Source organism: Rhinolophus sinicus, chromosome 7 (assembly GCF_057876585.1).
Source record: "Rhinolophus sinicus isolate RSI-liver-muscle chromosome 7, RSI-T2T, whole genome shotgun sequence".
NCBI classification, from domain to species: Eukaryota; Metazoa; Chordata; class Mammalia; order Chiroptera; family Rhinolophidae; genus Rhinolophus; species Rhinolophus sinicus.
Window position 1 is genome coordinate 43,998,821 of NC_142507.1, and position 20,284 is coordinate 44,019,104.

General features: G+C 45.2%; 1 protein-coding gene across 1 annotated transcript; it reads right to left on the reverse strand.

The window, feature by feature from the left end:
- Nucleotides 1-8,583: 8,583 nt before the first annotated feature.
- Nucleotides 8,584-17,019, reverse strand: LOC109446812 (pepsin B). Its single transcript, XM_019730573.3, has 9 exons — nt 16,568-17,019; nt 15,923-16,079; nt 14,641-14,758; nt 14,009-14,127; nt 12,905-13,104; nt 11,282-11,404; nt 9,907-10,054; nt 8,944-9,042; nt 8,584-8,736 (listed from the first exon to the last, which is right to left on the reverse strand). The coding sequence occupies exons 1-9, from the start codon at nt 16,621-16,623 to the stop codon at nt 8,584-8,586; spliced, it is 1,173 nt and encodes a 390-aa protein (XP_019586132.3). The 5' UTR covers nt 16,624-17,019.
- Between the last annotated feature and the right edge of the window lie 3,265 nt (nt 17,020-20,284).

Sequence of the window (20,284 nt, forward strand, 5' to 3'; positions counted from 1 at the left end):
CTCTCTCTCCGTGTGTTGGTTTGTTGTACACATACGAAGATGAGTCTGGGGGTTTGTTACTGTTGCGTGTTCCCTGGGATGGCAAACACTGTGAATCATTCATCCATCAGTCTCTGAATCTTCCCCATAGGATTTGAGTAAACAATCAATTCCAGTTAGACGGGATCAAATTATTTGCATCCCCAGGCTAGACTATTGAAATGCTTCTCCAGCCATTGACCTGGATGGAACACAATGGCACATGGCTTTGGGGCTGTGGGAAAAGTGGTGCCAGACAATTCAAAACCCAAAAAGGAAATTCAGATTGATTTTTTTTTTAAAAGTAAAAAAGTGTTCTGCCGCGATCAACCTGCCTTTTCCCAGGCTGCTTATGCTTTGAGCTATGAGAGGCCAGGGTACAGGAACACTAGAGTAGACGGGCAGCAAGATGCCTTGGAGAGTGAAAGTGTTTTCCCCACTGCATTTCAGCCTGAATTACCCATGTTGGTTACCTCATAGTAAGCCCAGAAGCCAGCGTCATGCGTGAGGAGCAGGTGACCCTGCTCCTGGGAGCTGGGCACAGACTGAGGTGTCAGAAGACCCGAGCCAGCTGCAGGGTCCTCCCATAGGAGGGGAGCCCCTTAATGAGCTTCTCTGCAGAGACCTCGCTGTCTCTCCGGTACTTCATGGAATATTCCTGAACAAAGGACCATGGACATTATTTCCTCACCAGTGTTTGTCCCATTTGATTAACAAAGTCTAGCTAATTGTCCCCCCAAAGAGAAAGTCCCTTTCCCAACAACAAAGGCTCTCCCCAGTCTTCCCTCTTCCTACGTTTGAAGCTTTTCTTTCTCACCTGGTTAAAATAATGTATGTCCCCTTGATCTTGGATCCTACGTGCAGGGAACTGTTGTGTCCTGTACATGAGTCCCAGCCACCATGCGTCATCACATTGATGAAATCAAGGGGCCTGAAACAGAAATTTTGAGCCATTAGGATCCTGGGGGCATTTTCTTATATGCAGTTTAAGAGCAAGAAATGGTTTCAGTAGGAAACCCATGAGGTCAAGTTGATAACCATATGGCCCCACCAATGTGGTTTCCTGGGGGCCTCCAGGAAACAGGTTATCTTCTGTGACCTCCATAGGGGAGACAGGAAGTCTCCTCTACCTCCTGGAAAGAAACTGGACAAACCCAGAGCATAAGGTTAGGAAATAGGTTTTCCAAGAGCATGTGTCTCAGAAACAAACATCTTCAGGACCATAGGAATCACAGATGAGTAGCCCTCCTATTGCTTCGCCAATAATAGCTGTTTTGATTTTACGGCTTTTTTTTTTTTTTTTTTTCCCCAAAACAAACTGCTAATGAAGATGGCTATTATAAGGATTTGCCATGGTCTTGAATCTTGTTCCTCTTCTCCCCAAAGCCCACCATAGTGACAATTTCAATGGACCACCACCTTATCCCAGAGGCAAAGTCCCCAAACCATTTTGACAATTGAAGGCACCAACTTTCTCAGTATTATGTTTATATAACTATTTGGGATGCTCTCCACCAAAACGTTTAGGAATCTCTGCTCTGGGATTGGGGGAGAGGGGGCCAGAAGACCCTGTGTACTCACTTCACAGTCTCTGCAATTTCATATCCTCTACCAAGGGTCCCTTTCCCAGCAGATACAGCTGCTGTGATCAGTAGTCTGGGGTATCCTGCTTTCTTTAGCTTCGTCTCCAAAAGCCTCTAGCATTTCCTGGAAAGAGAAAAGAGTGTGGATTTTAGTGGCTGTTTTCATTATCTGTCTCCTATACTGAGTACTTATTGAGCTGGTTTCTAAGTCAGCAATTCCCCCATTTCTGGAAATAGCCCCTGAAATATAGGGGTAGGTCCTGGTAAGGTATAAATTGGAACAGAGGTACAGGCACTAACCGTCCCTGAATCCAAGTCACATTTAACGACAATTCTAGAGCAAAAGCCCTGGAACTCCCGGCAGAGGGTCTAGGAGCTGTCTTGCCTACTGTGACTTCACCATCCCTTTTAAAGCTTTAGCCTGGCATTTTCGTATAGCCGTGCTAAGCTCTTTCCTGCCTCCAAGCCTTTGCTGTGCTGTTACAACTTCCTTAGAAAATTCTTCTTCCTATCCTTTGTATGCCTGGTTCCTTTTCATTCTTTATATCTTAGCTCAAATGTCGTTCATTTCCCTGACAATCCTGTTTGCTGCCATCGTGGCTCTTATCACCATTTGCAATTATTTGATTTCCTTCCTTCCTTCCTTCCTTCCTTCCTTCCTTCCTTCCTTCCTTCCTTCCTTCCTGCTTTCCTTTCCTTCCTCCCTCCCTTCTCTCTCTCTCTCCCTCTCTCTCTCCCCCCCTCTCTCTTTCTTTCCTCTCTGTATCCTCCACTGTATTGTGAGCCCCAGGAATAGCGATCATGTTTGTATTGTTCACTGCTCTATTTTCAGTGTGAAGCACGGGTCTGGATCACAGTAGGTACCCAATAAATACTTACTGAATAAATGATATAACGAATAGTTCCACCTTCTCAATTCAAGAATTTCTCCCTTGGATTCCTTCGGATACATATATCCTTCCAATACATTCGCTTTGGGCTTAAGTGAGCCAGAGAGTCTGTTTCCGTTACTTGCAACCCCATATACCTTAACTTGTGTGCTATCTGAGGGCAGCACCCTTTCCTATCCCCAGGAAATGCAACGCTCAGAAAATCACTAAGACACCAGCTTCTCCACAAGAAGACCCAGAGCTAGTACTCCATTCCCACATTAATCAAGGTAGGAAATTGTTGTTTGTCCTCAGGGGGGCTTCCCTGGGACCCTGGATATTCCACATTCAAGTCAGTGACATCAAATCCATGTTGACGAAGGAAGTCAGTGATGAAACATGACGCTTTTGTGTTGGGCTGCTGTGGAGACCATCGTGGTGAGTTAGGCAGAGTTTGTATGAACATGGGCAGATCCCAGGCATCCTCCCCACACCATCTCTGATACCAATTTTCATTATGCGTTTCCTAATAACCCCTGCTGAATTTTTATAGTTAAGCTAAATTCAAAAATGTTAATTTTAATCTATCGATGTGTTTTTAATTTAAACTTTTTTCTTCAATTTGTAATTTAAACGTTTTTTATTCAAATACTATTGAAAAGTATTTTTCTATTTATTTATAAGATCAAAGTTGCATGTATGTTTTCTTTATTAGTAGGATCTTTCAGAGGCAGTTGTTCTGATATTAGGTTGGTGCAAAAGTAATTGCGGTTTAAAAGGTTAAGAATAATTGCAAGAACCACAATTACTTTTGCATCAACCTACTACTATGTTTCTTTGATTCTAAGATGTTCATTTTCTATATTTACTGTTTCCAAAATTAAGATGTGATTTACGGTCTGTGAATATATTTAATGAAGCACTTCTGATCCCCAAAGAATGTACTATTAAATATATTCTGAGTCCTGTATTCAAAAGTGCCTTCATATCTAGAAAAGTTAGTTCTGCTATAGTCAGCAATTTTATAGCCACTGTAAATACATGTTTAAACACCCTGGGTTTCTTCCTGATAATACCAAGCCTGTGATGAATCCTTTGTAAACAGGATCACAAACGTATTTTATCTATTTTTTTAGTTCAGATATTTAGTAGCTAGTTGGTTCTTTCTTTTTTTTTTTTTTTTAAAGATTTTATTGGGGAAGGAGAACAGGACTTTATTGGGGGACACTGTGTACTTCCAGGCCTTTTTTCCAAGTCAAGTTGTTGTCCTTTCAATCTCAGTTGTGGAGGGCGCAGCTCAGCTCCAGGTCCAGTTGCCATTGCTAGTTGCAGGGGGCGCTGCCCACCATCCCTTGCGGGACTCGAGGAATTGAACTGGCAACCTTGTGTTTGAGAGCCCACTGGCCCATGTGGGAATCAAACCGCCAGCCTTCGGAATTAGGAGCATGGAACTCTAACCACCTGAGCCACCTGGCTGGCCCTCATTTTTAACATAAGTATCCGAGTACATCACTTTCATAATTTAAAAAGTAACTTACGACTGATTTGGACAACTTTTTACATACACGTCAAGTCTAATCTCACCGTCTCCTTTTTCCAACTCAGAGGCTAAATGCCTGTGAGCTCACCAACCCTTTCTCACTGCTTCCCAGAAGAAAAGCCTACGATCCAGCCCAGGGCTCTCACACTCTCATCCGCTGAGTGCTTCTCCATCACCAAGCCTTTTCTCTCCTGCTTGTTGTTCTCTATGTTCTTCTGAGTGTTTGCCCACTCTCCATATACTGTTGCTGTTTCTCCGTGTCTGCTGCTGCCAGCCCTTCCTGCCTGCTGACACCAACCTCCTCTTCCGCTCTCACTAGCGGCATGCCTCCAGTGGAGGTGATGACCCTTCCTCTCCCTGGAGGCTTGGCACAGTAGCTGGGTCCATCTGCAGGCAGCTCACTGGAGAGCCTCATATAACGTAGAGCACATAGATCAATCTCTAGGTCCGAAGCAGGAAACAAGAGCGAATAGTATACAGCAGCTGCCAGTCAAGAGCCCAGAGGAAGAGAAGGGGGAGAGGAACTCTGCCCACCCCAGGCAAAGATGTACAGACTATGTCGAGTTTAGTCTGGCTGTGGTTCCAAAGGTCCCACGAATATAAATCCCATCCCGGAACAAGTCATGCTTTTCAGGCCTCTGGGTATTGCTGCGTGACTCACACTCTGATTTTGGCAATTTCATAACCTGCATCAGGGGTTCCTTGGCCCACAGACATGGCTGCCAAGATTAGCAGACATGGAAAGCCCATGGCTTGGGCCTCAACTTCAAAAGCCGCTAACATTTCCTGTTGCAAGAGAGAGCACAGTATTGGTGTTTATGGGTGGTGATAATTGCAGGGAAAATACAGCACTCGTAAACGACCCAAATTTTAATTTTAAAATGTAACAATATTTGGGGCAAAGAATCTCGCGTGTACTGAAATGTATGTGTGTACTAGGGGTACATGTGTCAGTGTGAGTGAGCTAAGGCTTGAGACCTAATTGTCTGGAATATTGTTCCCTGCTTCCTCGTGAAAGCAGTGTCTTACAGGAAACGAAGTCTAAGAGATTTCCACCACTTCCTAATTGCAATTATTCTCTATGGTTTGGTAGAAAATACATACTTCAGTTGGGTGTTACCAATATTAAATGGAGTGCCATGGGCATAGTTCCTAGAAATAGTGTCTGGCACATCGTAGATTTTCAGCGGTTATTGATTCTCTTACCTTCTTTTTCCCTTTCCTTTAGACGTGAAAGTCAGTCAAGGGTGGGGATCCTCAGAGGTCCTGAGCTATGTGAATGCACCTGGGGTTTCTTATCTCGATGAGAATGGTAAAGTGTTGCTTGTCCCCAGGTGGGCTGCCCTGGGACCCTGGTTCCTGAAACTCGAGATCAATGCCGTGAAACCCATACAGCCAGGGATATCCAATCACCAAGTCAATGAAAATCGTACAATTGCCAGCTGTAGCCACCATGGTAGTGAACCTGGAGAAGGCATGGTCCTTACTGGCACTCAGATGCCGTCACCTTTGTCCCCTCCCTTTCTTCTCCCATACAGACTTCGTTTAGCCCAAGATCCAATAAATGTCATCGGAACCATCACCAGTCCATCCAGCTGGTCCTTAGAAATCCAACTTCAGCTCCAGCATCTACTCCTGGTGGTCGGATGCATTAATAATACGCCTACAGAGCCTATAGAGAGCAGTCGATAAAGCTGGACCAGCCTTTGGGTGCTTGTAGGTGGACCATCCCTTAGTTATTTTAGGATCTTCTTGCAACCAGTTACCAGTCACATTCCATGCCCACTTGTCAACTCCCAACGCCCTAGAGGAAGGGCATCATGATATAGCAGTAAAAGAAAAATGACATCTTCGCTCAGAATGTTTGTTATAAGTCTCCCCTCCTTTCTCTTTTCCTGTCTTTAGCATCTGGTTTTACAGATACTGGATTGCTCAGCATTTCCCCAAACACTCCTTTATTCCCTCACATTTTTATGCCTTTGCTCATGCGGTTCCCTTCTCTTACGATGCCCTTCCCATTCTGCTCTGACAAACTTCTACTTAGTATTCACAGCCCTTTTCAAATGTTACCTACTTCTACATCCTTCACCCAAGCAGACTTTACATTTCTTTCTCAGTCTTTTCTGATCGCATTTACATACGCCGTCATGACCCTTAGCCAGTGCAGTATTCAGTTGGCTGTGTACATATTGGACTCTCCACCAGACAGAATGCTTCCTGGGACTCATTTATTTATCTTGTTTTCTCCTCGTGTCTTGAAAGGTGCATAGCTCTATGCTACTTCACAAATATTTAATATCCTTGAGGCATCGCAATGATACCTAATAGCCTCCATGAATTCCCCAAGCTGGCAGTATACCCTATCCATCATCTTTGCCCTAGTTGAGAGAGTAGAAGACATTGTGCTCTTTAAGAGCTCCCCTTCCATAGATCCTTCAGCTATGTATATCTGTGATCTATATCCTCAGTACCGATCATAGCATGTAGCGTATGGCGCACGCTCAATAAATACTGTTGAAATAAACCAAAGCATTGCAAATAAACATTGAGCGAATACTATGTGTGGCTCATGTGACAGAGTTTCCTGGGGTAACCCCTCATACTGCTTCTCATCTTCGAGTTCTCTGCCTTCCCTCATCCTGTGATCCTAGGATTAAAAACTGAACTCCCGTCAGTCCCTGTTTTAAGTAAATCTCTTGTTTTCCGATCCTAGTTCTGGAAAACCTCCTACTGATACACCTCTGGGGTCTTTCATGACATCTTAAGTCACCTTTTCCTTCACCTTCTAACTAGCGCCAGCCTTATCCTCCTGAGGTCAGCCCCTAGTCTAACTTTCCATAGAAAGAAGAGGTTTGTACTTCTGGGTGCCAAATGTCCCCCCACCAATCACCAGGAGCATAATCAGATGTTCATTACTAATGAGGAAGCACAAAGAAATGACAGTGTGAAGTCCAGTCTAGCCACGCATGAGGAAACTGCTGGCTGAAGTCAGAGAAGAAAGTGGGCTTCTCTCACACTCACGGTTCTAGCACCTAAAGAACAGAACCGTGTGCCCAGGAACTCTCCTCTTGGGAACCTCTTCCTGCCTCTCAAAGGATCAACTTTATGCTAACCATTCAGATCAGAGCACCCACACTTGTGATTTCAGGCCAACAAGGCCACCCCAGTCCTTCCTGGAGCAGAGGGAAAGAGGCCTTCCTCTTATGTGTATGGGGTCTTGTAGACAGCTTCACTCTCTGACTGGAGACACTCTTAATGAGAGAATGGTTGACATTTACCCATGAGACTCTGGAGGTTGTCCCCACCACTACCACCACCAAAAACTGTCAATTGCATCACCTTTTTGAAAACAAAAATGGGATCTTCCGAATGCAGTTGACTCTTCCTATTCTGATCTCAGTAGGAAGGTAATGCTCCTAAAAAGTTCCTGAACGGAGGCTAATTTCAGTTAGTCTTTGAAGCTACTTTCCTTTTTAAGTCCTGCTGGCAATTCTGGATTTTCCCTTACTCACTGCCCTCAGCTATGTGGCTTCAGAGGGACACAGGCCAGGGCACTGGAGGGGATCCCAGTTTAGAAGTAAGAGTAGGGAAAGGGAAATAAGAGATTAGAGCAATGAAGCCAGTTATTTCGGCAGCTAAAAAGTACTGCTGAGGAAAAGGAGGGCATGTTGATTTTGGTCAAGGTGGCTTAACATTTTCATTCCCCTCTTCTCCAGAGCCACTCAGTCCATATTGTACACTTCAATTCAGGGTAGGGAGATGGGTCCCCACACTAGCTTTGAGTTTCCAGTCCACCCTCCATACTTTGTATCCCTTCTCACTTCCTTGTTACCTTCCAACTCTTTCTCTCTAAATACTCTTTCCTAACTTTGTGACTCTCTCTCTCTCTCTCTCCCTCTCTCCCCCTGCCTCCCCCCCGCCCCGGTTCTCCAATTTTCTATCACAGAAGAGCTATGTGCTAGTTAAGTGAATATATGAGGCAGCCTGAAAGTACCAGAAGGGAGTAAAAGGGACTGTGAAAATTCCCAATATTCAAGTTCATTAAAACTGTGCTGTTCCCCTCCATAAAAAAACCTGTTTTGTGATTAGACTTTGGGCTTCGGAGCACCTGTTTGAAATGCTAAAGTTTCTTTTTCCTTCTCTAACTTTCTTAAGTCAGGATTGCACTGGTTGGTGTACTTTTCTAAGAACAGAGAGGAAAAATCATTAGAGGAGCGAGTGCTGGGAGGGGTGATGACTTCCAGCCAGCGTTCCTTGTGCAGATGCCACCACGTCCTCACCATCTGTGCTGCAGATCCCCGCTTAGACACCCCCTCTCCTGGCTTCTGGCCCATTGATCAACAGATCCCCTAAAATAGCCCTTGCTAAGTTTCAATTTGGAATAAACTACTAAAAGCAGAACACACAAAAAGATATTTTGGAAGGAACTTCAAAGACGTTTGTAGTTTCCTGATTTATTAGTAAAGCTTGTGAGCAGAAGGGGTCAGGATAGTTGAAAATGCTGCTGTCAGCCCACAGAAACATTAAGGCGAGCCCACAGTCCTGCAGGGACGGTGGAGACAGCTGCCTCTCATTAGGCAGAGTAGGCAAAGCCCACCCTGTTGCTGGCCATGTCGTAGACAGAGTAATATTCCTTGAGGAAGACATCTCCCAGAATCCACAGGGGCTGCCCATTGGGGGAGGGCAGGTAAGTGGCCTCAATTCCAAGCCTGCAGTAGCCATTGTTCTAAAGAGACAAAGGACATGAGGACATAACCAATTGCACTTCAGACATCTTTCCCCACAGGAACTTCCCCCGTCCTATATTCCATGACACCCGTGGGGATCTCTGAACTCAGCCCTGCCCCAGGGATTCCCTATGGCTGCCCAGATGTGAGCTGCTGTGGGCCCAGCCAGTGACATTTGCCGGGATCTACTCCTGGTGAATACGTACGTTGAGGACATAGGCAGAGGGAGGCAGAGGGAACTGGGACCCGCTGATGATGAAGGTGACAGTGGGCATGTTCTGTACGGAGTTACAGTTGACCACAAACTGGGAGAGAGAAGATGCAAAGCTGCAGAGCGTGGGAGACCGGGACCCAGACAAAGGGGCCCACGCCCCATCCCCTTTTCCTGTGGGACTCTCTTCTTGACCTTCCAACAGAGTCTCTTTCAGGCAATGGAAGGCAAGGCCTGATTCCCAGGACCTCGAGCTTCTTGAGTGTTCTTAAACACATCTCAGCTCTTAGATTTTGGTTGTATGGATATGGCCGTAAGGCGTTAGGTTCATTCCGGAACACAATTTCTAACCTCAGAAAGTGCAAATTACAGAGACAAAGCTTGGGCACACAGCTGTTGAAGCAGACTCTCACACACTCTTCTATCCATCTTTATGTCACGTGTCCATGGACACACACACCACCCTGAGGAACCATGAGTTAGTCTGGGCCCAGATTCTTGCATGCAAGGAGAAGCAAACTACAGATAAGTGTACAAAGGGGAGCCGGTGTGGGGACAGGAGGCTACTCAGAGTAAAACCCAAATGTGTGTTCCTAGTGAAGAAAGAAATCCCAGTGGAAGGGAGAAATGTGTTATGTCCTGCTTCTGTCTCATGCAGTCAAATGACACTGGTCAGACCAGGCTGAAATGTGCTTCTAGAAACAGCAGCACCGTCTGCCAGCCATTCAGCTCACACTCACAACCTGATGGAGTTGGTATTACTTCCTGCCATTACCCGTCTTTGCATTGAGGGTTGATGCCTGAGATCCATGCCGTGTCCCCACCTGACCTGTCCTCCAGGGGCTCAGGTCCCCACCCAGCTCTTCTCCCTCCCTCTCATGAGCTCATTACACTCAGCTCCTGTGTTGAGTGAGGCTGCCTGGATGTGCAGAGAAACCCTAGGCTTCTGGTTACTCACATCACCATTCTGAGCCTGCTGGGCTCCTGTTGCCTGCAGGAAAGAGCCCATGTACTGCTGGGGAACAGCCAGCAGGAAGGTCCCTGTATCCACGATGGCCTGGCAGCCCTGGGAACACCAGCCAGTGGCCTGGTTGCCAATGGCAAACCTGAGGGCGACACCAGTACAAAGAGAGTCAGGTACCTCTGCTGCAAACGTGATACGTGTCCACCCTTCATCCCTCCAACCCAGCAGCTCTGCCATGCTGCCTCTTCCAGGAAGCCAGGCCACCGCCCCATGACACATGTGCCCATGTAATGCTTCTGTGCCTTTGTGATTATTGGAGTAATAGCCCCAGTCTTGGCCTGGCAATCCCTCCAGTTCTGGCTGAAAGCTCTTGGAAGGTAGGAACTGTATCTTCTCTTTTTAAATCTACTTATATGGGGCCCAGCACATAGTACCAAACACAGTCAGGGCTTGTAGTCAATTAATACATACCTCTTGAGCACCTACCTGTGCAAAACACTCTTACGGGGATTAAGGTGCTATAAGGAGGAGGTAAATTGTACTTACTGTTTTTAAGGAGTTTATTTTAACGAAGAGGAGACAACAGAATATGCTGAGCCATGACTAACTAAGGAGAGCCGGGGCACATCAGGGGACGCAATCAACAGAAAAGAAGCAAGAAAGTCACGGCAAGGAGCAAGGGCTCGGCAAAGTCTATGCTTCAGATCAAGAGTAGTGAGAAGGCTGTACTGACAGGCAGAGCCTAGTTTCCGTGTGGCGGCCCTGAGTACAGGCCAAAGGCGTTTGTCTTTCATTTACATGTGATGAAGATTCTTGAGGACTTTGAGTATAGAAGTAATTGATTTGTCATCATAGATTTTGGGATCAGATACGCTTATGCTCAGATTTTGAAATTTGTGAAATGCGTGATTTTGGGTAAGTTGCTTAACCCCTGAACCTTGATTCCTTTATCTATAGAATGAAATATACTGCTGACTTCCTTAGAGCGTTGTGGAAATTATATGCCATAATATATGTAAAATATTCAGCATAGTGTCTGGCACATAGAAAACACCAATGACAGCTATTACTTTTACTGATGATAGAAGTGGTAAAGAGTATGCCAGTTGGGAGAAAGAATCAAGACATGGAGTCACAGTGTCTAGGAATGGACCTATCTGCTGGCATGACAAGGCTCAGTGACCCCAAAATGTTCAGTCAAAAGATAGATGCCAGAGTCTACTGAGCTCCAGGACCGTCTCAGCCTGAGGGTTTGGTGATTCTTTAAGAAATTCATGCCATAACAGGAACAAGAAATATTGTCACACTGGAGGAAATATGGTCACCCTAGGAGTATCCGTAATCCATAGGAAGGGTCCTCTCTACTTACTCCTGAATGGCAATCTGCCAGTACATTTCCTGGGTTACAGGGGCCCAGACGATCTGACCGGAATAAAGTTGGGTGTCCACACCTCCCAGGATGAGCTCTCCACCATACTGATGGGTTGGTTGGCTGGGAAGAAATGGAAATGAGCATGAGCTTCCATAACACAAATGAGTGAGACGTTCCTCTCCTGCCTCTCCCCTTCCCGCCCCCCCTCAGACACAGAGGCACCGCAGAATGTGGGGGTGCTGTCCTTTGAGATGCTCTGTAGTCTCCACCTGGCTCAAGGTACAATGGAAAGGAAATTCTCAGAGAAACACCCAAAGTATCAGAGCATTGGAAACACAGACTATGTCTGTAAAGAAGAAGACAGAATTGGAAACCAGGCACCTGAAAACAATGAAAGTATCCTAGAGAAACCCTCCCTGGGGCAAACTGAGAATAAGAAGGAACCCCTCTGGGAGTACCTGCAATGGGGCCTGACAGAGCTCTTAAGTGGGCTATGATGGGGACACTCCTGTCATGGTCAAGTTGGTAACTAGATAATGTCAACAGGATTTAGGCCTCTTGTGCTCACTGCCCTGAGCCTACCAGTCAGAGAAGAAAGCCATCTGGACTTCTGGTAGCTTGAGGATCACGTGTTTAGAAAAGAAGAATCAGGGAGTAGAGTTGACCATGAAAGTTCAAGGCCACGTAGAGTAGGAAAAGCACTGGGTTTCTGATCAAGACATTTGTGTTTGAGTCTCAGCTTCACACCTACCCGTGGGTGACATTGTTCAACATACGCAACCTATTTGAGCCTCCATTTCCTCACTGGTAAAATGATGCTAATAACAGGGTTTTTGAGATGTCGTTTGAAGTATTTGCTAGAAGAACATTTTATAAAACCAAAGGTGTTATTATAATTATCATTTCATTATTGTTCTCTTCTCCAGTAAATGGTCATGTGGTTTGTTCTATAGCTCTACAGTGGTACAAATCTAATACAATCATCTCCAGATTTACTAAACAAATATTGAGGGATTATTGCTTTTTTTTTAAAGAAAGTTATGATATTACTTATGGCCACAATTAAAAATTCTTGGTGCGGCTGGATGGCTCAGTTGTTTAGAGCGTGAGTTCTGAACAACAGGGTTGCTGGTTCGATTCCCACATGGGCCAGGGAGCGGCGCCCTCCACAACTAGATTGAAGACAACGAGCTGCCACTAAGCTTCTGGAGGGGCGGCCGGATGGCTCAGTTGGTTAGAGTGTGAGCTCTCAACAACAAGGTTGCCAGTTCAATTCCCGCATGGGATGGTGGGCTGTGCCCCCTGCAACTAAAGTTTAAAAACAGTGACTGGATTTGGAGCTGAGCTGCGCCCTCCACAACTAGATTGAAGGACAACGACTTGGAGCTGATGGGCCCTGGAAAAACACACTGTTCCCCAATATTCCCCAATAAAATTAAAAAAAAAAACTTCCCCCAAAAATGTGATTATAAATGTTCAGAAATATATGGGTTGTATATAGCAAGTGATTGTCATTGTGTTGGAAGGCTTTGCACGCTGGGCCTTGCCTGATGTTGAATTGTTGAAAGTGCCCCCCCAGAGCCTCGTTGGCTGAGTTCTTCCCAGGACACGGCTTCTTACCGAGAGAAGTAGAAGCTGAAGATGGGTTGGGTGAGCTGGCCCTGCTGCAGCATCCCCTGCATGACTGTCGGGGCGTTCCCCACCGCCATGTTGGGGTAGGCCATTCCCAGGATCCCATCAAAGTCTGAATAGTAGAAGGGGTTGTTGGGCTCATTCTCACTCAGGCCAAACTCCTGGTTATTGACGACGATGTTCTGGACCTGGGACGAGCAGACAGAAGAACTTAATGCACGTGGACAAATCCTTCCCAGACTTAGGTGCCCAGAATCTGGAACCTAGAACTTTCCTGGGGAAAGAAAGTGGGCTTCTTTTACGCTGAGTTCAATCATGGGTGTGGGTGTGGAAAGGGCAATAGTGTCACTCAATCATGTGTGTTTTGGGGGAAAGAAGTGTGAGTGTTGGGGAAGCAGCAGTGACTGTTCGTTGGAGTTGTGGTTTCCACTTCTGTGGACAGTGAAAGGACTGATTGGTTTTATACTGAACAATCCATGTGCAAGAATAATGGAGAAACTGTGGATGTTAGATGTAAAGAAATAAGAAAATAATGAAAGGCCAGGTCTTCAATTATCCAAAGTGAAACTGTGTGGAAGAGGAAGCAGATTTAATCTATGTGGTTCCAGAGGGTAGTGGTAAAACCAGGGAGCAAAGTCACAAGAAAACACAATAACCTTAAGACAACATAAAGAGCTTTCTGCAGTCAGGACTGCTGTGGAAGAAATTCCTGTTTTGGGAGGAAGGTTGCATTGGATGGCCTTTGACGTCCTTTCCAGCTCTCAGCTCCGGGGAAGGTTGTACCTAAGTAGTAATCGTGATTTCTCTCACAGTTTACGGCTCTAGAACAGGGGTGTCCAAACTGCGGCCCGTGGGCCAACTGCGGCCCATGATCCATTGTTAATTGGCCCGCAGCAAATTCCAAAAATATATTTAGTTTACTTAAATAAACCAGGTGAGGCAATCCGTACTTCACCTCGAGTGAGTGGCCCGGCTGTTTGTGTATTTTACCGCATAGGGCCCTGGGTGAAAACCGTTGAAAAAAGTTTGGACACCCTGGTCTAGAACACGGGAGCCCAATCGCAGACCCTCAGAAGCTACAGCATCACTCACAGTCACGGTGTCGTATCCCAACACCACACTCAGGCTGCCACTCCCGTAGGATAGTGTGTAGGTTTGCCCATTGTTTCTGAAGGTGGAGGACAGGCTGGGGTTGAACCTGTTGTGATTGGCTGTGGAAAGAACGGAATATTAGCGTCATTCGCTGCTTCCCCAGATACTTGGAGACCACGTGCCCTCAATGGCCTGGGCTCACCAGCCAAGTCTGAGACGGGGCTCAGTCTCAGATCCTTTGTAATATAGACAAACTGTGTTAGCCCCCCACAAGTGTGTCCCCTTGAATAATAAACATTCCCTGAATTCCTTTGAATCCACCATTCCCTGAGAGATGGGATCACCTCAAAAGTGCCAGGAATTCTTGCCCGTAAGAGAGACCTGAGGTAAAGGGACAATGCAGAAAGAAATGGAAGTCTTAGTCTATTTCTTCTGTCTCTTTCCAGAACTGTCAGCACTTCTAAAATGCAGACGGAGGGCAAGATTTCCAGATATTCCTAAGTTAAGGAGGGTGAGATCATGAATAGGCACCAAGAACCCTGGAGTTGGCATCATCAGCCTGTGCTCCATGCTGACTCTGCCCCTCCTTCTGCTCCCATCCAGCGGGTGGGTGGGGATCGTGCTATACTCACCACAGGCCTGGTTCTGGCAGTAGGTGGAGGGTACCCACAGGTTGGAGGAGCCGGTGTCAAAGAGGACCAGGAAATTTTGGGGTGGAGTCCCAATGCTGATCTCCCCAAAATAGAAAGCCTGCAAAGAAAGGTGTGTCACCCTCATTAAGGAGCCTTGGGAAAGACGTTGACCCGCTGGAGGCACCTTTTGCCAGAATCATTTCTTTAGGAGAATAAGAGGCTTCTCCCACAATCTTTCCACCCCATGTGGAGCCAGCTGCTCTCAATATTTTACTTTTTGTTTTCTCCCTAATTGTTAGCCTTTGGCCAGCCGAGACTTAATCTTGCAAATATGTTTTCTACTTTGCAATAAGGTGATACCTCTACGGATGTAGTATCATGCTATGCGGGGACACCCCAAGGTTGGAGAAGCTTTTCTCTTCTCTAAGTATCCATCCACCCTCCCACCTCTCTCTCTCTCTCTCTCTCTCTCTCTCTCTCTCTCTCTCTCTCTCTCTCTCTCTCACACACACACACACACACACACACACACACACACTTCTCCCCTTCTCTTCCAGTGTTAGCTACTTCCACCACCATTCTCCTCCCTCCTGGTCACGTACTAGAAAGGGGACTAAAAAGTCTAGGATGAGAGGCAGCATGAAAAGCAAGAAGAAAATGTCACTAAGAGATAGTTTATGTTCTAAGGGAACTTGGGCCAGTCATGTCACTTTCCTGCCTCTAGTTCCTCCATTTAAGAAAATGTGAGCGTTGAAATGGGCGATCCCTAAAGTGGCTTCCAGCTCTGACGCTTCATGTAGCATCTCACCAATGACAATCCACAGGACACCAGTATGTTGACATTGTAGCCTCAAGAACATTCAAATATTTACTCTGGGCACCTGTGTATCTTTCCAAAGAGGGGAGGTATATAGTGTCCGGAGCCATTAGAAATTTTGCCTCGTGGCCTTACGTGTATTTTCCTTTTTTCCCCTGGAGCACGTTGCTAGGGCTTCCTTCGGATCTCTCCATTGACTTGACCTTTCCCACCATGAATCTCTTAGCCATATAAATGGGGTTTTAGAGAAACCGGCCAGCAATGAGAAGAAAGGAAGAAGGAAGGGGAACGACTATCCTATTAGGTGGTAGTAACTTATAATTTATTCAGATACTTTCCATAGGAAGGTGAGACTTAGGTTTAGTCACTAGTCCAAAATCAGAGCTAATGAGGGGTACAAATGAGTATTTAAAAATGGTTATTAGCCCAGGGTTACGGACCCACCCCCACCCCTGTTTCACTCACATCCAAGTAGTTGGTGATGGGTTCATAAGCCACAGCGTCATTGTTGAAATAATACTTGGCGGCTGGATCACCCTTTGGGTAGTTCCTCAGGAATGCCTCCAGTATGCCCTGCTCCTCCATCGCCTGGCGGATAGACTTGCCTTTTCTCAGAACGATTCTGCAGAAAATAGGGTAAACGAAAAGAATGAGCTTCACTTCGCCGCATTCAAGCAAGTTCTCCAACGAGCTCACCTGGAGTTTTCAATCCTCTTCAGTACTCTCAAGAAGAGCCTCTTACAGGAAGTCCTCCAGAGTTTAGCAAGTTCTGACCTCTGCAGTCATCCTAGGATTTCCAGCATGGAAACACACTACACCTCATAATTGGGTTCTTGTCCTTATATATTGTTTCCAGAGAATAAATGTCTGTTTCTTCCCAGTCCCTCCTGTAAGCTTGAGGCAGGGATTGTGCATCCTTCCTTCTTACCCGACAAAACACCCAACTCACCCTTATATACACACACGCACGCACACACACCATCCATTTCAAGTCTTGTTCCCCAGTGGATGTTCAGTGCATGATACCAAGAGATAATCTGACTGCCCCTCCAAGCTTGTCATGCTCCCTTAGGGCTGGAATTCACAGCGAAGCTGAATCCCAGTACACACCTTTCCACAGCCTCTGAGAGGTGTAGACAAACGAAGACCAAGACCAGGAACTTCATGGTGCCGGTTTCCAACTGCTCACCAACACGCAGGACACAGTGGCAGACCCAAGTGTTGGGACACACAGAGGGCGGCTGGGTCCCTCTCTTATACCCTGACCTCCCTGCACTTCTCCTCTCAAGGCACGTGGGCTTTTCTACCTTTGTAAAAGCTTGTATCCCTACACATTCATGGATTTTGTTTGTTTTTCCCTTTGGCAAGCACCAAGGACTTTAATATCTACTCTGTGGTCAAGTTAAAAAAGCAGTTAATGGCTTTGCTGATGGAATCTAAAGAATAGCATGTGATAACCAATGTAAAGTATACTGGGGACAAAAGACTCTGATGCCTGTGTCTACTGGGAAATGGGTGCTGGCAACTTCTGCAAGAACAATGGAACAATTTGTTCTTTAGCTCCAAAGGGCATGTGCTTTTATGAGATTTACAGTCTGTCTCTTCTGCTTCTCCTTTTCCTCCCTCGTCCTCTGATCAGTCTTACCTTGAGTGCCTGCTCTGTGCACACCTCTGTACTCAGCTCTGGGAGTGCAAGCGTTGTTAAGAAATGGTCCTTGGATGCAAATGTCTGCATTCCTGCTGGGATGACTGCCACAGAATCCAACTATGAGGCGATGTGATCACTGTAGGCATTTAAATGTGTGTTGAATGAATGAGAGGGATAACAACAGTATTCATGAAGCAGGGAGTGATGGCTTCTGGTGGGATGGAAAAGGCTCCACAGAAGAGGTAACATTTGAGTGAGGATCTCGCAGGATGTGAGATGAGGAAGGAAGGGAAGTGGAAAAGCCATTGCTGAGAAGAAAAGCTTGATCAGGGGCACAAAGGAGGGAACTTGTGTGATGCGTTCAGAGAACGTTGTGACTAACAAGACCGGAAGAGTAGTTCTCAACGTGGCTCCTTGTCAGCCAAGACACATCCAAAGCACCTGCACTGGGTCTGCACAAGTCTCATCGTGTTAATTGTAGCTTTGACAATTATTTTCTACTCAAGAAACCATATGAAATGGGAAGGACTGTAATACTAAACTATGAATGCTCTTGGGTCTACAATACTGTATTAACCCTTTTGCTGCGATGGTCGGATATATCCCAATGAATATTTCCATCTGCCAACTGTGGAGGGAAACTTCCAGAAAGGAAGTTTAGGAAAGCAGATGTACATTTTTCTATTTGGTTGTGTTTTTCAAGAATGAGTAACAGGATATTTTTATACGTAAAAATAATGTCATTTATATACAAAGCAGCTCAAATTGTTATTATTAAATGCATAAAATAGTCACAAAATCAACTTTTTGTTTTTTTGTGGATTTATGACATATTTTGGGGGAAAAACTTGAAATCAATTAACACAGCGAAAAAGTTAAGCAGTACGTATTTAGTACATGCAGTATTTGAATTATGATTCTACCAAATTACTAATGGCATGCCTCCTAACTAATTACAACACACTGTAGATAGAACTACTGGGATACAGTACTCAGAATCTACATGGGCATAAACAGATTGTAAGATAGACCTTAGATATCACGCAAAGCAGCATTGACTTTATTCTGTGAGTAGTAAGGAGCCGGTAAAGTTTTTTAAATCCAGCAAATGACGCACTGACTACCTTCTATATATCATTTATACTAGTTTTTTAGATTGTAGCATTTTTAGAAGCATTCATGAAAAAGGGCCAGTTACCAAAATGATTCCCTAAGGAAAGTTGTAGCTGGCACGAGAGAACTTGCTTGAACTTTGCCGTGAACCCACCCTTGAAGCCATTGAGCTATGCATGGAGCCAAAGTTTCCAAGTTCACGTGTATGATGTAATGTTTCTTCCTACAGATGAATTCTCAAAGAAAAACGTAAGAACTGTATAGGATATGTTTGTAGTGATAGCTCTCACTTATTGAACGCCAACTTTGAACCAAGCACATATTTCATGTAATCATTGCTAATTTAACGCCCCTGTGATCGCATAGTTAATAAAAGGCCGAGCTGGGCCCTCAAGTCTGATTTGTCTGAACTCAACCGCTGTCTAACCACAGCCTCCCCTCTAAGCCTGCTGTGTGCAAACTCTCTTTGCGTCAATGTGCATGGAAGTATCAACTTTAACAGTAATGACCAAGAGATTTACATTTGATTTCATTTTTTGTTGGAACATACTCTAATTGCTTTTCTCATACTCTGTTTTCTTCCTGGTCACATGAAAACTGTAACCCTGTATGCTGCTGCCACCTGGTGGCAATATTCCTAACTTACAAAAACAGTTCTTCGAAACATTGAAAGGACTCTTTCATGTGACGCTTCAAAACTCCTTTTAGAAAGTGACAAAAGCTCATAGCATCTGCTCCCCGGCTCACTTCCCTAGGTGTAGACAACTTGTGCCTGTCCATCAGTCGGGCCTGTTGGAGCCTGTGTCCTGCCCGTTTCCCACCCATGTCAATCACCTTGCCCGCGGTTCCTACGACTTCTCCTGTCCCACATCTGTGCCTCTGGCCTCGGGCCTCTTGTCAATCCCTTACCACTCTAGACACTTTCTTCTTCATTTATTAACTGACATCCCACTGTGAGGAAAAGCTGCCTCTTCTTCCCCACCTGTTTATTCAGTTGTGTATTAACAGCATACGAACTCATGCTATTTACTTTGTTCTATGGGTTATAAATCCATTATTATCATTATTTTGTTGCTCAAATTGTCCCAGTTTTGGCCACTGGGAGCTCCTCCAAGGTGGCTTTTGTTTCCCTCGGACATGGAGCCATCACTTTTGAATATTTCCTTACTTTCTGGAAACATCAGCTATTCTAGTCGTTTCTTGTACTTTCCCCGTTCCAGCACAAGAATCCCATTTCTTCAAAGATCCCCAGTTCCTTTTATTGGAGAACAAAATTTAGAAATCAAGATCTGGGTATTAAATATTTTATGTCAACTGTAATTGAAACCAAAAAGAATTTAATAATATTAAATTACATCTGTCGGCCTTAACCAAAAAAAAAAAAAAAAAAAAAGATCTGGGCATTAAATGTGCTTATTGCTTCTGAAATGTCATTGCTTTCAAGCCCTCTCAGTGGTCAAAGCTAGGAAATATATTTACGTATACACATACTGTATTTCTGTTAATTTTTATATTGATCTACATGTATATACTTTTAGAACCATGATTTTCTACTGATGCCTCCGAGCCCAACACCACAGGGTTGCTTTCAGCCTTTCCCTGTCTACCCTGTTTTGTAAGCCACTGTGCTTCGGGTTGGTTTGTTATGCAATCTAACTGATTTGTGATTTATGCTGTGACAACATGGGCCTGTGGCCGTGTACCCACACACGTGTAGAAATATCTTCACCTGCTTAAATCATTTTTGATAGGTGCCTGGACCCACAGGCATGATCATTTCAGACCCTGATCTTAAAGACTTGGAGGCTGCACTTCTAAAAGACAAGGTAACATCAGTGATGCGTGTTACCTTTACCCACTCTGAGCATCACTGTCTCCTAGAAGGAGGGCTAGAAATTGGTCCTGTGTCTATATGAACTTATGAGCATCAGTCATGCCCAGGAAACAGTCCACAGGTCGATTGCAATGTGTACTAGGCGGGAATTGATGTTTCCAGAGAAAACCCAGGAGAAGTGTGCAGGTAACACACGAAAATACTGTTTTACCTTCTGCTCAACCACTTCTTA

What these genes read in the sequence shown, in the direction of transcription:
- LOC109446812 (XM_019730573.3), bottom strand. Translation starts at nt 16,623, where the DNA reads ATGAAGTTCCTGGTCTTGGTCTTCGTTTGTCTACACCTCTCAGAGGCT. An exon ending in CCATCACCAACTACTTGGAT is followed by an intron (nt 14,759 to 15,922) that starts GTGAGTGAAACA and finishes CTTTCTTTGCAG; the next exon opens with GCTTTCTATTTTGGGGAGAT. An exon ending in AGCAGGCTCAGAATGGTGAT is followed by an intron (nt 9,043 to 9,906) that starts GTGAGTAACCAG and finishes TCTCTCTCCCAG; the next exon opens with TTTGTGGTCAACTGTAACTC.